The sequence below is a fragment of the Sciurus carolinensis genome, chromosome 15 (assembly GCF_902686445.1).
Source record: "Sciurus carolinensis chromosome 15, mSciCar1.2, whole genome shotgun sequence".
Lineage (NCBI taxonomy): Eukaryota > Metazoa > Chordata > Mammalia > Rodentia > Sciuridae > Sciurus > Sciurus carolinensis.
This window is the reverse complement of record NC_062227.1, coordinates 1,319,602-1,335,349: the sequence shown is the minus strand read 5'-3', so window position 1 is coordinate 1,335,349 and position 15,748 is coordinate 1,319,602. Positions and strand designations below refer to the sequence as shown.

At 57.9% G+C, this 15,748-nt stretch overlaps 1 protein-coding gene across 1 annotated transcript in view; it reads right to left on the bottom strand.

The window, feature by feature from the left end:
* Apcdd1 (APC down-regulated 1) overlaps window positions 1-15,748 on the bottom strand; it is a 30,870-nt gene that overhangs the window by 1,085 nt on the left and 14,037 nt on the right. Inside the window, exons 3-4 of the mRNA XM_047526771.1 lie at window positions 13,528-14,059; window positions 1,557-1,878 (exon numbers count right to left, since the gene is read on the bottom strand). Of these exons, the coding sequence (XP_047382727.1) occupies window positions 1,557-1,878; window positions 13,528-14,059 (854 nt within the window). The remainder of the gene's footprint in view (window positions 1-1,556; window positions 1,879-13,527; window positions 14,060-15,748) is intronic.

Sequence of the window (15,748 nt, the reverse complement as noted above, 5' to 3'; positions counted from 1 at the left end):
TCCGTGACTCCAGGGGGCAGGCGGGGACACAGACACTCACCCGGCAAACGCTGGGGCGTGCCAGCCCAACAAGGCCACGGCCCTCCTGCCCGGCTGCTGGACAGCGGTCACAGGCTCTCTCAGGTAGGAAGAGTCGCCATGCTCATCTGAGTGGGAGTCACTGCAAATGCAGCCACTCAGCCCTGCGTGGCCCCGTCCTACACCACAGATGGAACCAGCTGCAGGTCAACAAGGCCAGGGGAGCTGGGTCCACACCGAACACCAGCAGACCTGTCCCTGTTCCCCAGACGACACCGTGCAGCCGGCACTCACATGGCAGGGCAAGATGCTGCGTCAGGCAGGACCAGCCTCCGGGGGTGCCGTGGACGTGCCCCAGGACCGCGCGGGTCACACCAAGCACTGCGCAGTTTTACAGGAGGGGCTCGAGCAACTCGGATTTGGGGATCCTTGGGGTCCTGCGGCTAATTCCCTGTGGACACTGAGGCTGGCTGCATGCGGGTGTGGCCAGAAAACACCGCCCTCGGGCGTGAATGCCAAGTCCAGTCTGCAGCTGAGCGTGCTCCTGAGCGCTGCGTCAAGCTGCTGGGGAAACTTCCGAGCTGTCTCTTCAGGAGTAAAAACATTCAATAAAAGCTGGAATTTAGTTTGTATGGAAAGTGTTAACATGTCTAAAGTCTTGCTGTCAAACATCTACATTAGCATAAGCGTTCTCATAAATTAACACAGGCCCACAGACCCAGCACCTACGGTAGGGTCGCTCACAAGTGAGAGAAGCACCAGTGATGAACTGAGCAGAACCCAGCCCCGGCGGAGGCTGCTGGGTCCTCCAGGGCAGCGTGTGCTGTTGGGACAGGTCTGGGGGACCCTGCAGAGGATGCTTTCTCAGCTGCTCTGCCACCTCCTGTCCTCGGGAGCAAACCTTCCTCTCCAGCCGGGCGCCGGGACGTTCAGTGCCGGCCTAGGGGGGCAGGAGTCACACACGGGTCTGGAAGGCCACCTGGAGTGGACCCAGGACGGAGCCACGCCTCTTAACTGGCATGACAGGGCTGATGCTGGCTTTTCAGAGGTTCAAACTTGAATCCTAGGGACAGGGGAGGCCTGCCTGCTTGCCCCTGGGTCAGGTGACAGTGCTTGATCTGACCCTTGTGATGACCTCTCACACGCAGGTCCAGCTCAGCTTGGCGGAGACCACTCCGAGCACCCGAGGGTGGCTATCGGTCACTCCTCACTGCCCACGGAAGAAGGCTGTCTAGGGTAGCCCAGGACGGCCCTGGGGTGTGTGGCAGCCTGAGGTCTTGCTGAGAGTGATGGCCTCGTGGGCCACACCTGACAGCTGCCTGCCTGAGGGCATGCTCAACCACCCTGGGGCCCGCAGGACAAGACTGAGCCCCGGCCCTGCCCAGGGCAGGAGGGACTTGGGGCTCTGAAGATGTCCCCGGAGAAATGACTCCCTGAGTCCCCCAGCACCCCGGGCAGGAGAGGCCCTTCCTCGAAGGCTCCGCCTCAGGGAGGTGCCCAGAGCTGCCCAGCCCCGGGCCGCACAGGCGGCTGCCTACCTTTGAACACGAACTCCGTGCCTCCCAGGACCCTGGAGGACAGGACGCCGCGGCTGTAGCGGCCGCGGGCGTAGATGGTGAAGGTGGGGTGCTTGCACACGGGGTCCGAGTAGTGGTAGTAGTGTCCCTCCCAGGTGTGGTTGTTGTCATGGAAGATGAAGTGGCGGGTGAGGAAGAGGACCTCGGGCCGCACCTCGCAGCGCTGGCTCACCCACTCCCCGTGCAGCCCGATGGTCAGCTCCGCCTTCGGGGGCAGGATGGGAGGGTGGTGCTCGTCCGACCGGTAGATGATCCGACAGGCCATGCAGGCGTGGTCGTGGTTCTGAGGGCAGGAGACAAGTGGTCTTTGAGATCATGAGTCCCCACAGCTGGGTCCCTGTCACTTACAACACGAACTCCCCAGAGGCACCTGGAGCCAGGCTGTGGTGCACAGAGGGAGAGGTGTGTGTGTGTGTGCGCGTGTGTGTGCATGTGTGCGCATGCATGTGTATGAGCATGCATGTGTGTGCGCGTGTGTATGTGCGCATGTGCGTGTGCATATGAGTGTGTGCAGACATGTAGGCGCACGTCATATTCACCTGAGTCAGTCCTGCCTAATACTCCAGCTGTGATAGGGACTCTGTAGAATCCTATGAGGTTTCCAGACCACAAAGGAAGGTGACGATCACAGACCCACGAGGGCTGGCAGGGTGCGGGGACACCTTGAAAGGCTGAGCTGTTCAGAACGGGGTAAGGTAGCACCTGAGGATAAAGCAGCTACCATCTGACCCAGGGACTCCCTTTCCAGGGACGTGGCCAAAAGAACCCAGAGCAGAGCCCTGGACGCCAACCCACATGCCTACGGTCACAGCACCATTTATAGGCACCAAGAGGTAGGAGCAATCAAGTCCCTGTCCAAAAGATGGACAGAAACCAAGTCAGGGTCTACATTCACAGCAGAATGTCATTGGCACCCGCCAGTCCAGGGGACTGAGGACCTCATGCCGAGTGAAGTGAGGTACCTGGAGTCTGGCAATCCAGGGGCAGGAGCAGGCGGTGGCAGGCTGGGGGTGTGGGGTCTCTGGGCAGTTTCCAGCTGGCATGATGGAGAGTGCAGAGGCTGCACGCTGTGGACGCGATGGACGCCACCGACCTGCACCTTCAAACTGGCCACGAGGGTGTGGAGGTCAGGAGCACGGGTCCTGACCAAGGCACAGGACTCCTCCAAGCCAGGGCCTGCCTCGCCCTGGACGTCTCTGCCATTCTGCTCATTCGGGGGTGGTCCCAGGCCCGCAGGGCTCACAGGACACCGGCCTTGGAGTCAGGCTGCCCTCTGATCAGGGCTGTGGCCGGGCCAGGGAGCAGGCAGCTCACGTTCTGGAGGATGCTTGGCTCCCTGCCCTGTGCTCCAACCCAGGCAGGTGACGGCTTGCGCTGTGGCATTTGGCTCCCCAGGTCTGAGACCTCAGTCAGCAGTGTCGCTCATGTGACATGGGGGGACTGCTCTTTGGTGAGACGCTGCCATTCTTGGAGGGGGTGGGCAAGGGCAGAAGCGGCCTCCCAGTGTCCCCTCCACCTTCCCCGCCAGGAGAACTCGGTGCTCAGGGACTCAGGCCTCCGCCCTCCTCAGGTGAGTTGCGCTGCAGGTGGGGAGTGTTTCCCTTCTAACGTGGCTGTGGCCTGTGAAATGTCCCTGCAGCACCCTGAGCCCGGGTGCTGCTCCAGGGTCTCCTAGAGGGCTCTCGGGGCACAGGGGAGGACTCGAGCTGCCCCAGGAAGCCACAGTGAGAAGCAGGGCCATCCCGGTACGCGGCCCATTAGAGCTGTGCAGGCCAGGGCCAGCCACGCGTCACAGCTGGGGGCCTCCGGAGAGCCCTTCGCTCCGTGTCAACCTCCTCCCTGTGCGTGGCGGCCACTTGCATAACCGCCAGAAGAGGGAATGGCGGAGGGTCCCACTCCGGGCACCTGCCTGGGGTGAAGCCCAGACAATGGCCTGCTCCCTCCTTTCTGGGCCACTCTCAGAGGCCCCCGGGGCGAGTAAGGACAACGGAGTTAAAAGAGCAGCTGGAGAGAGTGGCTCCGTGGTGCATTTCCCCAGTCAGTTTCTAATCCTCACCCCGAACAAGGGGTTCTGACGGCTCAAGTCCAGAATGGAAGGTCAACACAACGCCTGTAATGCCCAGCTGGGGTCCTGTACCCATCAGGGCTGGGACGCCACCGTGGTCTGCACCGTCCTCATCAAAACCACCTGCTGCCCCAGCTCCCAGTCCACACTGTCCAGAGAAACCCAGCCCCGAGCTTGCACTCAGCTCGCTGAGACGTCCGAGGACAGTGGGACTCCTGTCCCAGTGCTCTTCAGACAGGCTGTGCAAGGACCGGCGACTGGCCCAGCACCACCTGTGGGGGCCGCCCCACTGGAAAGAGGAGCCGCAGGAGCCAGTCAGTCAGGGCAGGAAAGGTGCAGCCACTGGCTGCGGAGTGTCCACGAGGACCGTGGGCCCTGCCCTCTGGAGCTGGCAGCTGGCAGGCACGCGTGCCAGCCTGTCCCTGAGGTCCTCGGGGGCTGCGAGGGCTTCCCCCACACCACCCCAGCCCACCTGCCTTCCAGCCATGCCCCACACTCGGTCTTCCACCTGGGATTCGGATGTTTAAAAGCATCTACCGTGACTACTTCATTTCTGGCCATTCTAGAAAGTGAGCTTCTCCATCCACAAAAAGATGTGCTTTTCCAACACCAGGATCAATTCAGGAAAAATCAGAAAGCCACCTGGACAGGAAGAAGGGACCTTAGCTCTGGGACCAGTGCTGCTGGGTTAGTCCTGAGGATCGAGTTCCTTTTGGTTCTCTCAGGAGAAGGTTCAGGAGAGTGGTGGTGGGCACAGCAATCATCCAGGCTGTTCCAGAAAAGCACCATGCTGCAGTGCTGGTGCTCGGTGCTTCAGAGGATCTCTCCTTTAAGAATAACAGGCAGGGGGCCTGAGGTTCAGATCAGGACCTGGCTGACCTGTGGTCATCTCACGACGATGCTGGTCATGGATGGGTACTTCTGTTGGTGGCAAAGAAAAGCAGCCAGGCCTGGCTTCTACTTGTTGGGTTTGGGGATTTAGGGTCGTGCACAGGGACCAGGAGAACCTGGCTGGTAGGTGTTGGTCTTACCAAATTCCTATAGTCGCTCCTTTTGTTTTGTTGTGGTAAAAAATGCATAATGCGGAACTGGCCATCCCAACCACTGTTAAGTACACAGTTCAGTGGCAACAAGGACACTCACGCCAAGGGGCAGGCCTGGCCACTCTCCTTCTCCAGAGCTTTGCACCCCCCAGCTGAAGCTCTGTGAAGTGGGCCCCACCCACTTTGTCTCTGAATCTGACTACTCCACGTGTCTCTTACGAATGCAATCACACATATTTTTTGGGGGGGTGGGGACCGGCTGATGTTCCACTGAGAGAGAGAGGGAGTGTGTGAGAGAGAGACGTCTCGTTCATCCACTTATCTGCTGAATGACAGACACTCAGCTGGCTCTGCCTTTGGCTACCGTGGATGAGCAGCCAGGAAGCTGGGCCACTGAACATCCGAGTCTCTGCCTTCTATCTTCTTGTGTTATCCCCCGGAAGAGGCACAGCTGGGTCACATGGTAAGACGACTGTGTTTTGCTAATAGCCACCGTGATGGGCAACCTGTGTCCCAGGCTGGTTCCAATTCCGCTTCCCTAGTGACCCAGAAAGCAGACCAGCTTCTCTTGTGCCTCCTGGTCATTTGTACATCTTCTTTCAAAAAGGTCAAGTAGGGGCTGGGGCTGGGGCTCAGTGGCAGAACGCTTGTCTAGCATGTGTGAGGCACTGGGTTCGATTCTCAGCACCACATAAAAATAAATGAATGAAATAAAGATCTATCAACATCTAAAAATTACTTTTTTAAAGGTCAAGTTGACCACTTGTTTTTAAGGTTTTTAGTTGTGGGGAGGGGTTGCTGACTAGTTAGTTTTTTAAATGACTCCTTGGGTACCATTAGGAGCCAAAGATGGCAGAGATGATGGGGGTCCCTTGGCCTGTTGTGGGTGCTGTGAGCCAGGCCCAGATGTACCCAATCTCTGGCTTGAATTAAAATTAAAGAGACCTGCAGGAACAGTTCCCGGGAAGCAGAAGCAAAGCCAACACCCGGTGTCCGAAGCTTCTCTTCCCGACATGCCTCTCTTGAACAGCAGTCTTTCACGACTAACAGAGACAGACTGCCTATGGAGCATTTAACACCAACACTTCTCCGCACTGTGGAAATATCATCTGCTCCGTGAAATGACTCTTTTGTTTTGATCCACATCATGATACATGATTCTCATTGGGAAGTGTCCTTTCTCGGGCTCACCGAGTTGGCATCGACACGAGTCCACTTCCCTGGGTGTAGGAAGGGCTATTTAAAGTCCGTTTCTACACACAGAATATTTGAAGGTTAAAAGCAGGGGGGCCAGAAGGTGTTCCTGGTGGCTATTCTTTCCACAGCAGGGGCCATGGGTGTGGCCCAGTGGTAGGGCACTTGCCTAGCAAGCTCAAGGCCCTGGGCTGCAACCCCAGTACTACAGAAAAGAAAAGGAAAAAAGGTTTAATTTGAAGGGGGAGGGAGAAGAAAAAAGACCCCCATACAAGAAACCTCTAAAAGGAAACATCAAGTTATTCTAGAAACTAGAACCAGACCTTGGGCCTTCTGAGTGAGCCCTGCTGTCAGGCAGCATGAAATCTGCCCCCTCTGCCTGATCCCTGCACACTCGCTGGTCACGAGTCCCATGACTGCGCCTTGCAGTAGGGACCCTCTCCTTAAGATCCCACCGAGAGAGACCAGGGGAACATCTTCCAGCCAAGGCGACTGAGGCACAGAGGAAATCATGGATCAGGTGAGACAAGAGACTGGGGCTGGCTGAGTCCCACCTCCTCCCCGTGCTGCCTCTCAGGCTGGGGTCCTTCAAAGAACAGATGTCCCCGGCAAGGACTCCGGCCTGGGGCAGCCTCCTGGGCTGAGCAGGGTGGGGACTCTCCAGGCTCTCTCCCGTTTCCGGCCAACGTTTATTTCTGGAGAGCTGCTCGGTCAACAACATCTGCTCCGGGTGTCCACTTGTGTCCATCATCTTCCCAGAATGGAAGAAGTTGCTTGAGAGGGTCCTGTTGTGAACAGACCAACCCCAGAAGGAGGCCGGACACAATGTAAGCCTCCCAGAGCTGTGTCGGAGGAGAAGCAGGAACAGATCCTGGAAACGACCACCCAGGGTTCCGCACACAGGACAAAAAACACATTCCCATTTCTCAGAGAGAAGCCCTGCTGGCCAGCGGCCCGTGTCGAAGCTTTCTTGCAGCTCACGGTGTGCGTCGGGTTGCGTTTCTGCAGTAGATAGCCCGGGGTGTGCATCCTTCGTGGGTCTTCTCCACTGCACTGGAGGTTCTTTGAGCCTGAGGCCAGAGTCCTCTCTGGTATCTCCTGGGACATGGGCAGAATGACGGCCACACAGGCCCTGGAGACATGGGGGCTCCTAGTTGACGGGGTGACCAAGAGAAAGCTGTCGGGCGACATTCAGAGTGAGCGGAGCACCAGCGTTCCTCACAGCAGAGGTGCGTCTGCGCCTTTCCAGACCGGATTCTGGGAGCCTAAGACCTGGGTTACGTGGCTTGCCTGGAGGGACCAGGATGATTCTGCTTCCTGAAGGAAGCAGAGGACGAGCGTGGCTAAGTCTCCCTGCGACTGCGACTTTGGGTTCAGACTGCTGGGGCCAGCTGTCCACCTGCCGAGTTGGAATAAAAGCTCCTGCCCTCGAAATCCAAGTCCTGACCCCCAGGGATGCCCTAGGAATCGGGCCTTGGGAGGGGTTAGGGCACCAGGTGAGGCCGCAGGCACGGGACGGGTGCCCTCATACAGAGCGGGCGAGGAGGCATCTGCACCCGACCACGCTGCCACCCTTCCCTCGGACTCCAGCCTCCCGAGTGTGAGGGGCACGCGCGTGGCCAGGAGCCACCAGCCTGGGGCCCTGCTCTCCGCACCCTGAGCTGGCTCGGACGCCCTGCTCCCGCAGGTGGGCAGCCATGCCACGTGAGCACGGCAGCGCACTGACGCAGCAAAGGAGCACCCAGCAGGAGGCGGGCGTGTGCGCTAGGCATGGGTGACGGGAGAGGGTGGAGGGACACTGCAAGCAGCCCACAGCCTCCTACCAGCATCTGCGAAGGGGTCTGGGCCAGGAGGATGAGGACAGAGGAAGAGGGGCTGACTGATGGCTTTGGACCCTGGTGTTAGATATGTCCCCCCCAAAGTCCACACACTCAAAACGTACCCCCAAACTCAGTTAATGATATTTCAAGGTGGGGCTTCTGGGAGGTAATTAGTGTTAGATGAGGTCATCAGGGGACCTAGGATGAAGACAGGCCCCAGCGGGCACACTTGCTCTGTCATGCCAGGCGATGCCTCTGCCACACCAGGTGCCAGCACCTCGCTCTTGGACTTTCCAGTCTCCAGAACCAGGAGCTAGCCAAACCACTATGTTTATAAGTCCCCCAGTCTCAGGTATTTTGTTACAGTGACAGAAAACAGCTTTAGACACTGTATCTATTTGCCTGCTGAATGCTGAGGGGAGCAAAAGTCGACAGAACACTCTTCTGTGTCCTAGAGTTCAGGAGGGACACTTAGGGGTCCTCAGGAACAACATGATACTTCTAGAAATGGGCCTCCTAAGATGCTTGCCAAGGCTCACTGAGAAGTGAGCTTGCAAGGCCTTTCCTATTTTAGGAAATATGGACAATCCTACAGAAGCTCATCTGGCCTCCACCTTGCTGCTCAGACCCGCTGGACTCAACAGTTAGCAGACAGGGACCCTAAGAAGCTGGATCTTCAGGAGAGCTGACTTTAAGATTGGTCGCAGAAGAAAATTCATGTTCATTTTTACTAGATTATTTCTTCTACTCCTAGGTATTTTAATTCATTTAAATAACTGAAGTCAATTAATATTAAGAGTTAAATGGGCTACAAATCCCGAGGACCCCTGGTGTGGCCCTCCCTCCCCCTCAGTGCCCACGCTGCTCAGCTCGCAGCCCCGGAGCCAGGAGCGGAGACGCGCTGTACAAGTGGCCGATTTCCTGCTTCTTGGGGTTTCGTCCTGTCCTTTCAATGTTCTTGCCTTTTAAGGGATGAAATGTTTACCACTTGCATGGTCCCTGACAACAAATCTTTCCTGGTCGGCTAACTCCTTAAATAAAGCGACCCTGCCTGCCTGCCTGTCTCCAAACACTCTGGAGGAGTCAAGGGATATAAGGATCTGTATCTGCAATACCAAAGCAGCTGGCAGCCCTGCGGGCAGCCGTCACATGACGCTGCACCCCCCGAGCAACCCTGCGGTCCAGGCCCTGCTGACCCAGCTGCCGCTCTCCTCTCACGCAGCAGGCCGCGAGCTGAGCACCGCGTCCAGGGAGCCCAGGGTCCTCCGGGACGCACCTGCACCAGGACCAGCTCCAAGACGATTTCAGGTGGTGGCCCCTTGGCCCTCTGGTGCCCCAGCACCTCCTGTGTCTCCCATCACCTCTGCAGACCCCTTTTTTCCCCACACAGCAGTGGGAGAGGGACCAAGGGTGCTTCCACAAGCACCTGGACACTCCCCTTCCCCACTGACACCCCACCAGGAGCTCAGCGGGCACACACCCAGAGACAGATCCCCTGCCCACTAGCTGGGCTGAAAAGCCACCTCGGCCAAAGTCCCTCTGAGGTTACCAAACCAGGAAGTCAAAGAGTTCACCTGTGTTTTTCATTTACAATCATCCCTCTGGATCTGTGGGTTTTGAATTTGAGGATTCCACTGTAGATCAAAATATCAGGGAAAAAGCTCCTTCTTCTGAACATGGAGACCTTATTCCCTAACCCATACAGTGCAAGAACCATTCGCCCAGCATTTACCCCGTGTGACGCGTCACACGTCATCTGGAGACGATTTAGTAGCGTCTACGCAAATGGGACTCCACTTTATACAGGGGCTGGAGAGCCCGCGGGTTTTGATGTGTGCAGGGTGGTGTCTGGAACGGACCCCAGTGGTCGCAGGATGACTGAACTCCACAACAGGACAGCGGCCTTGCAAACCCGTGCGGACCGCCAGCCACACCAGACAGTTCAGAGAGCACAGAGCCGCTGCTTCTCGGTGGGGCTGGGGATTCCTCCCCCGGCTGCTCGGCCCCACTGCTGCCAGTCTGCTGGGGACAACAGTCAAGATACCCGGATGGGAGAAGCTGTCTGGTTTTCAGACAGCCCCTTTGATTTACAACCCTGTCGTTAGATCAGAGCAGGATTTTGGAGAAAGACCATTTTCATTTGCTTACAAGTCTGATCCTGAGGCTCTGGCATTTCTGTGGCTCCTGGCAATCATTTGCTTTTAATTACTGTTGGATTCTACGGCTGCAGGAATGAACCTGTGCCCACCCGTCCACTGTGCGGCTCTGAAGGCCTGGGCAGGGACAGCGGCTGCCTGGTGCTGCGCTACGTTTAGGCACAGCGTCTCTGGGGTTATTTTAGGCCTTCTTCGTTTTTCTTAAGCAAGAGTGGCCAGTTGCCTCCTGAAAGAACCCTCTGCACACCTGAGTCTCTGCAAACATAATTTATTTGCCAGAGGACTCAGTCTCTCAGTAAAGCTGCATAAGGCTTAGAAAAACAAGCTGGTTTGAAGGTTCTATTTTTACCTGGTGTCCTGTTTCCACAGGGGCTGAGACTAGTGGTTTCAAACTCAATTTAGCATTTAAACTAATTTTCGGCCAGGTCTCTATGGACCAGAAATTAGGGGAGGCAGAAAGCTCAGAGGAGGAAGCTCTGGCCCCTCCTGGCAGGCTCGGGGCTTTGAAGACGCGCCCTGGCTCCTCTGTCCTGGGCCAGGTGGCCGCAGCCGCCCCACAACCTGCTGTAGCAGTGCCCCAGGGCACCTGGCCACTGGGGCTTCCAGCTTGGATAGACACCGACGGCCAAGTCCGTCTACTCCTCCTCAAGGCTGTCCTGGGGAGGATCAGAAAACTTCCTGAGGACTCCGCAGCACGCCGCAGGCCAAGAGGTACAGGGAGGGTCAACAGGAGAAGAAGGGCCCTTTCAGTTCCCGTAGCCAGGCTGACCGACCCCAGCCAGCCTGGCCAAGCGGCTGCACTGCTCCCAGGGCCCGGCCTTGCTGGCTTTGGAAGCCCAGGCCCTCCTCCCGCCAGGCCGCCGACCGCACCCCTGGCCTCCGTGTTCCTCAGAGTCCAAGCTGTGCTTTCTATTTTCTGTAATTTCAACTCTGTGTGGTGAAGGTGTTGGGTAATAAGAGGTCATGGCACAAACTGCAAAGGTGAAACAATAATGTCCCCTCCACTGGCCCCCTTCTCAGGGCTGGGCAGGGCTTCCTGGGCCTGATTCCTGTCCTGCTGCTCTCGTGGGTTCACACAAGTGGATCCATGGCTCATGCTGCTCCACGCCTTCCCTCACTTGCTGTTTTACTTAGCGCATCCTAGATAACATCTGAGTTCCTCAGTTCTTTCCACCCTTCATTTTTCTGGAATCAGGGAATCAGGCCTGGGGCTTCAGAGTCTATTTCTTAAGAATCCGGGTAAAGGTTCCCACAGGGGCCTCAGCAGAGTGAAAGGAGCAGATGGAAGGAAGCGCTTTCCTGCGGCGCCTGGCACCACACTCTGATGTCCCCGCCAACCGCCATCCCCACCCCACACCAGCCACGGGTGCACGCAGGGGAGACGGAGGCCAGACAGCGCCCCACATGCTGACCGCCCCCCCCAGATCTGGTATTCTTACCATCTTGTAGCAAAGAACAAGTCCTGGGAGGACCGAGACGAGGACTGGACTGCAGGACGGCTCTCAGCGCCCAAGTCCACGCTCTTGCCAATTCATCCAGACCATGGTTTAAAAAACCCAAACAAAACCAAAACAAACCAATTCTGGGCGGGGTGGGGGCGCAGCTCCATGGTAGGCGCTTTCCCAACACGCACTAGGGCCCCAGCATCGCAACAGCAAAACAAAGCAAAAACACTCTTCAACTTTGTTTATAAAAATCTACAAAGATCAGCATTCCAACTGCCACCCCAGCTCCAGGCCCCCAGGGCCAAGTGAGTCCTGGCACACTGGCTCCTCTTGGGGGGACACTGACCCCAGGGAAGGTCCTCCCAAGTTGGACCAGGGGAGGCCAGGAGGATCCACTGGAGCTTCTCGGCTCAGCCGTGGGCCAGACCCCCAGGACCTCCCTGAGGAGCCACCCACGCCTACAGCAAGTGGAGACCCCCGAGTTCAGCCAGAGAGGCGGGAGGGTCCCTCCTGCGCCCTTTCAGTTCTACAGAGAGCTCAGGAGACCAAAGAGCCCACGGGGGCACCTGCTGGAGAGGAATCCCACCTGGACCTGGCGAATGCAAGTAGCACCTGAGGTCGGCTACGGGGGACGCCTGCCTCTTGGGTAAGCCAGCCTCTACTCGCGCCGGGCCTCGCCTCTCCCCAAGTTCTGGCTGCCTGGCTGCTCGAGGGACTCTGCTGGAGAGGGCGCGGGCGTGGGGAGGGCTCTGCTTGCACAGTAGGTCTTCAACAGTCGTGGAGGAGGCGGTGGAGGCTGCTGCTGGCTGAGCTGGAGTTTCTGGGTGACCTGGGGGCCACTGTCATTCCTGACAGAGCTGGCTGCCCGGTACTCAGAGGAGCCAGCTGTGGGCACGCGAGTCCCCTTCCCTCGTACGCCACTCACCCAGAGGCCAGGAGAGGCACCGCGTGGCTAGATACTCAGCGGTGACTGGAGAAGGCCATCAGCCGCAAAGTCCGGAATGTCCCGGAAGTCATGAGCTGCGTGGTTTTCCCAAGCGGCCCACCCACACCTGGCCCAGAGCTGCCCTTGTCCAGGCCCGACCCTGGGGCGCAGGTCCTCCTCTCCAGACCCTGGCCGAAGAGTGCATGCTGGGGGGCAGAGCTCTGGGCTCCTCCCTCGGCACATGCCAAGGAACCCCTGGAAGCCCACCACCTGCCACGAGGGGCCCCTTTGTCGCCTGCACCTGTTCAGGGCCTTTGAAACTTACAGTCAGAACAAACAGGCCTGGCTCCTGTATCAGGATGAGCCCCAGGACACTGTGAGCCCTCCTGGTGGGCTGCCAAGCCAGTGGGCAGGGAGTGCTGGGTCTGAGGGCCAGCCCTCTGTGGGCCTCCCACACAGGACACGTCCCTGAGAAGCACCCAGAGGAAGCAGCCTCCACCATGCGGCCTCTGGGGCAGATTTCCACACCTGCAAGAAAGTCTGCTTTCCTTACAGGAGCTCGTGATAACAGACGGAAGAGAAGAGGCAACGGCGGGCACCTGGCTCCGAGGGAGCTCAGGACCTCTAAGGAAAGCAACGGACACAAGTGCACAAACCACCGAAAGTCAGCTGGTGCCCCGCAAGGGCAGCCACTGCTCCGGTGCACCAGCAAAGCCTCGGGACAGCCAGGCACGCCAGGGACGCTCTGCCTGCTCCTCCCATGAGCGGCAGGCACACGGGCAGCTGTTCGCTGACCACCCTCTGAGTCCGTGAATCCCACACGTACTGCAGAATCACTTGAGAAGAGAGCCACGGTCCTGGTTTCCTGCCCTCCCGCTCGGTCCTCCCTTCCGTCACACTGACTTCCCAGTTCACAGGGTGAGGTGGAAAGACCTAGAAGGAGGTTCAGAGTCCAGTTCCTGCCCCAAAACTCACCCCTGGGGATCAATGGGACCTAACTCTGGTCCTTAGCTGCCCCCTGTGCCCAAGAGGGTCCTGATGGCCTCCACCTCCTGAGGCCGCTGTGCACACCCAAAGCAGTACCAGGGACAGGCCTCTGAGACACCTAACACGCTGTGCCAGTCGCATGTCACCGTCCCCTCCTGCGGTCCCACCTTGGTCTGCCCCTCCCCTGAGAATGGAGCCTCCCTGTTTTGGTCCCTTTGCACCTGAGATGGGCCCTCACAAAGGGCCACCGGCCTGACTGAGTGGAGAGGAGGCGCGGGCTTGGCCGCCGGGCGTTACCTTGGCGTTCTGCAGGGGCGGCTGGTAACTGGACGGCCGGTAGAACACCCGCTGGGCAGCGTCGGTGTGGATGTCCCCGAGGAAGAGCTCCTGCACCAGGTGGTCCAGGTTCTGGTGTAGGTACTGCTTCTCCACGCGGATGAGCTGCAGCTCGTGCATGGCAAAGTTCACGGCCCTGGCGCACTCGCAGCCGCTCTCCTCCCGCCACAGGTCATAGGCCACGTCCTGCGCCCACGGGCTGCCGGCGGCCAGGAAGCCTGGGCACGTGCGGTTCACCAGCTGGCTGAGCTGCTCGGCCACTGCCTCCGTGTGGCAGATGACCTGGACGCTGTGCAGCTGGTAGTCGGCCTCGGTGCCTCCGCGGATGATCCAGGAGGCCTGGTGCAGGCGGATCTTGCCCCGGATGACGAGGGTGTAGGTGGGATTCGTGCACCGGTTGCTGCCATAGTAAAACTGGTAAGCCTTGAAGGTGTTGTTATGGTAGAACCTGTAGGACCTGGTGATGAACTCGGGCCCCGACCGTACTTCGCAGCTGGAGGGACAAGGGGAAGGAGAGACTTGGGTGAGCCCAGGGGCACGGAGAGATTCCCGAGAGCAGTGCACACAGAAGGCTTTCCACAGGACCTCTTACCGGTTCCGATCCTTTGGATCCTTACACCCGCCTAGGAGTTACATATGATTATCGATCACCCTCATTTTATCACTGGGGAAACAGAGACACCGGTGAGGGCACACACCGGCACAGTCACACAGTCTGCACCAGCCTGGGCAGCCAGCTCCAGAGACTGCTAACAGCACTGCAGCCTGCGACCACTGGGAACAGGCCGGGGCAGAGGCCAGGTTCCCCGGTCTCCACTGTGGGCCTCATTTACAGGGTCGCGTCCTTCTGGATAAGGAAGAGAAGCGTAGAGCTAGCCTATCAGAGGAATTCCCTTCTCTGGATCAGAAGTGGGTGACTTCACGAACACTATTTTAGGGACCATGTCTAGCACGGGCGGAGGCAAGACGTACACTGTCTTGAAATGGAACCTAGTCCCTAGTGGGAGACAAATTCACCCTCCCACCCACTCAAAAGGAATTTTCCCTCTAGCAGGGGAACAAAATGAGGCAATTCAGTGGAAGCCACGCCAATACAACACGGGGAACAAGGGTCCCTTTGGTTCGTGTAGGCGACAAGGAGGAAATGCCCTTTGCTGGGGGCGTTAGATAAAGGCTAGGGTCCTAACCAGGACACTCAGACTGGCCTCCAGAGCAAAGATGGCGGGCAGTTTCAGCTCTAGGGCCTTTTGAAGGGCTCTAGTTACCAATTCACACATAGGCCGCACGGCCCAGGGCAACAGAGGTGTTCAGAGCTTGGATGCGCGATGTCTTCCAAAGACTGGTGTTTTGAAGGCTGGTCCCTAATGCAGCAGTTGTTCTGGGCTTTTGGTGATTGGCTCAGGAGGGCTCTGACCCAATCAATGGATTAACCCATCTGATGGGTTAATGATTCGAGGGGACTCTCTTGGGAGGGGGTGGAAACTATAGGAGGGACCCGCTTGGAGGCAGTGGGTCACTGGGGTGTGCCCTGGAAGGGTACTTCTTGTCCCTGAGCCCTTTCTATCTTTGCTTCCAAGCTGCCATGAGTGCAGTGCTCTTCCACCATGCCCTTCCACCATGATGTTCTACCTCACTTGGGCCCAAAGCAATGGAGCCAGCTGACCATGAACTGAAACTTCTGAAATCATGAGCCAAAATAAACGTTTGCTCCTTAGAGCTATCTTCTCAAGTTTTGCCACAGTGATGAAAAGCTGACTAACAGAGGGGTTCCTTAAATGGCTGGCCACAGAGTCTGCCATAAGCTTCTATGAGATCCTGGGCTGCTGGTCAGGATTCTCAGCTCATCAGCTTCGGCCTTCTAACCCTGCTCCCACTGAAGACTTGAACAGAGGTTCTGGGCTGAGCTGACAGACCACGGCTACCTCAATTGACAGGACTGACATCCCAAACTAAAGTGCTCTCAAACTTGGTAACATGCTCCTTCTTCAGTTCAGACTGGTGAGAGAGAAAGCCAGGTAGGGGGTGCCTCTGGCCGGGTAAATCTGTCAACCGATGTCACATGACATCCTGTGGATGTAAGACACAGCAGTCCTTCAGGCAGCAGTCACTGGAGCCACAGGAGTGAGGGGACACTCCAGCTTTCTCCTCAAGGAGGGAGGACTCGGTGAGCAGGCCGAGCAGA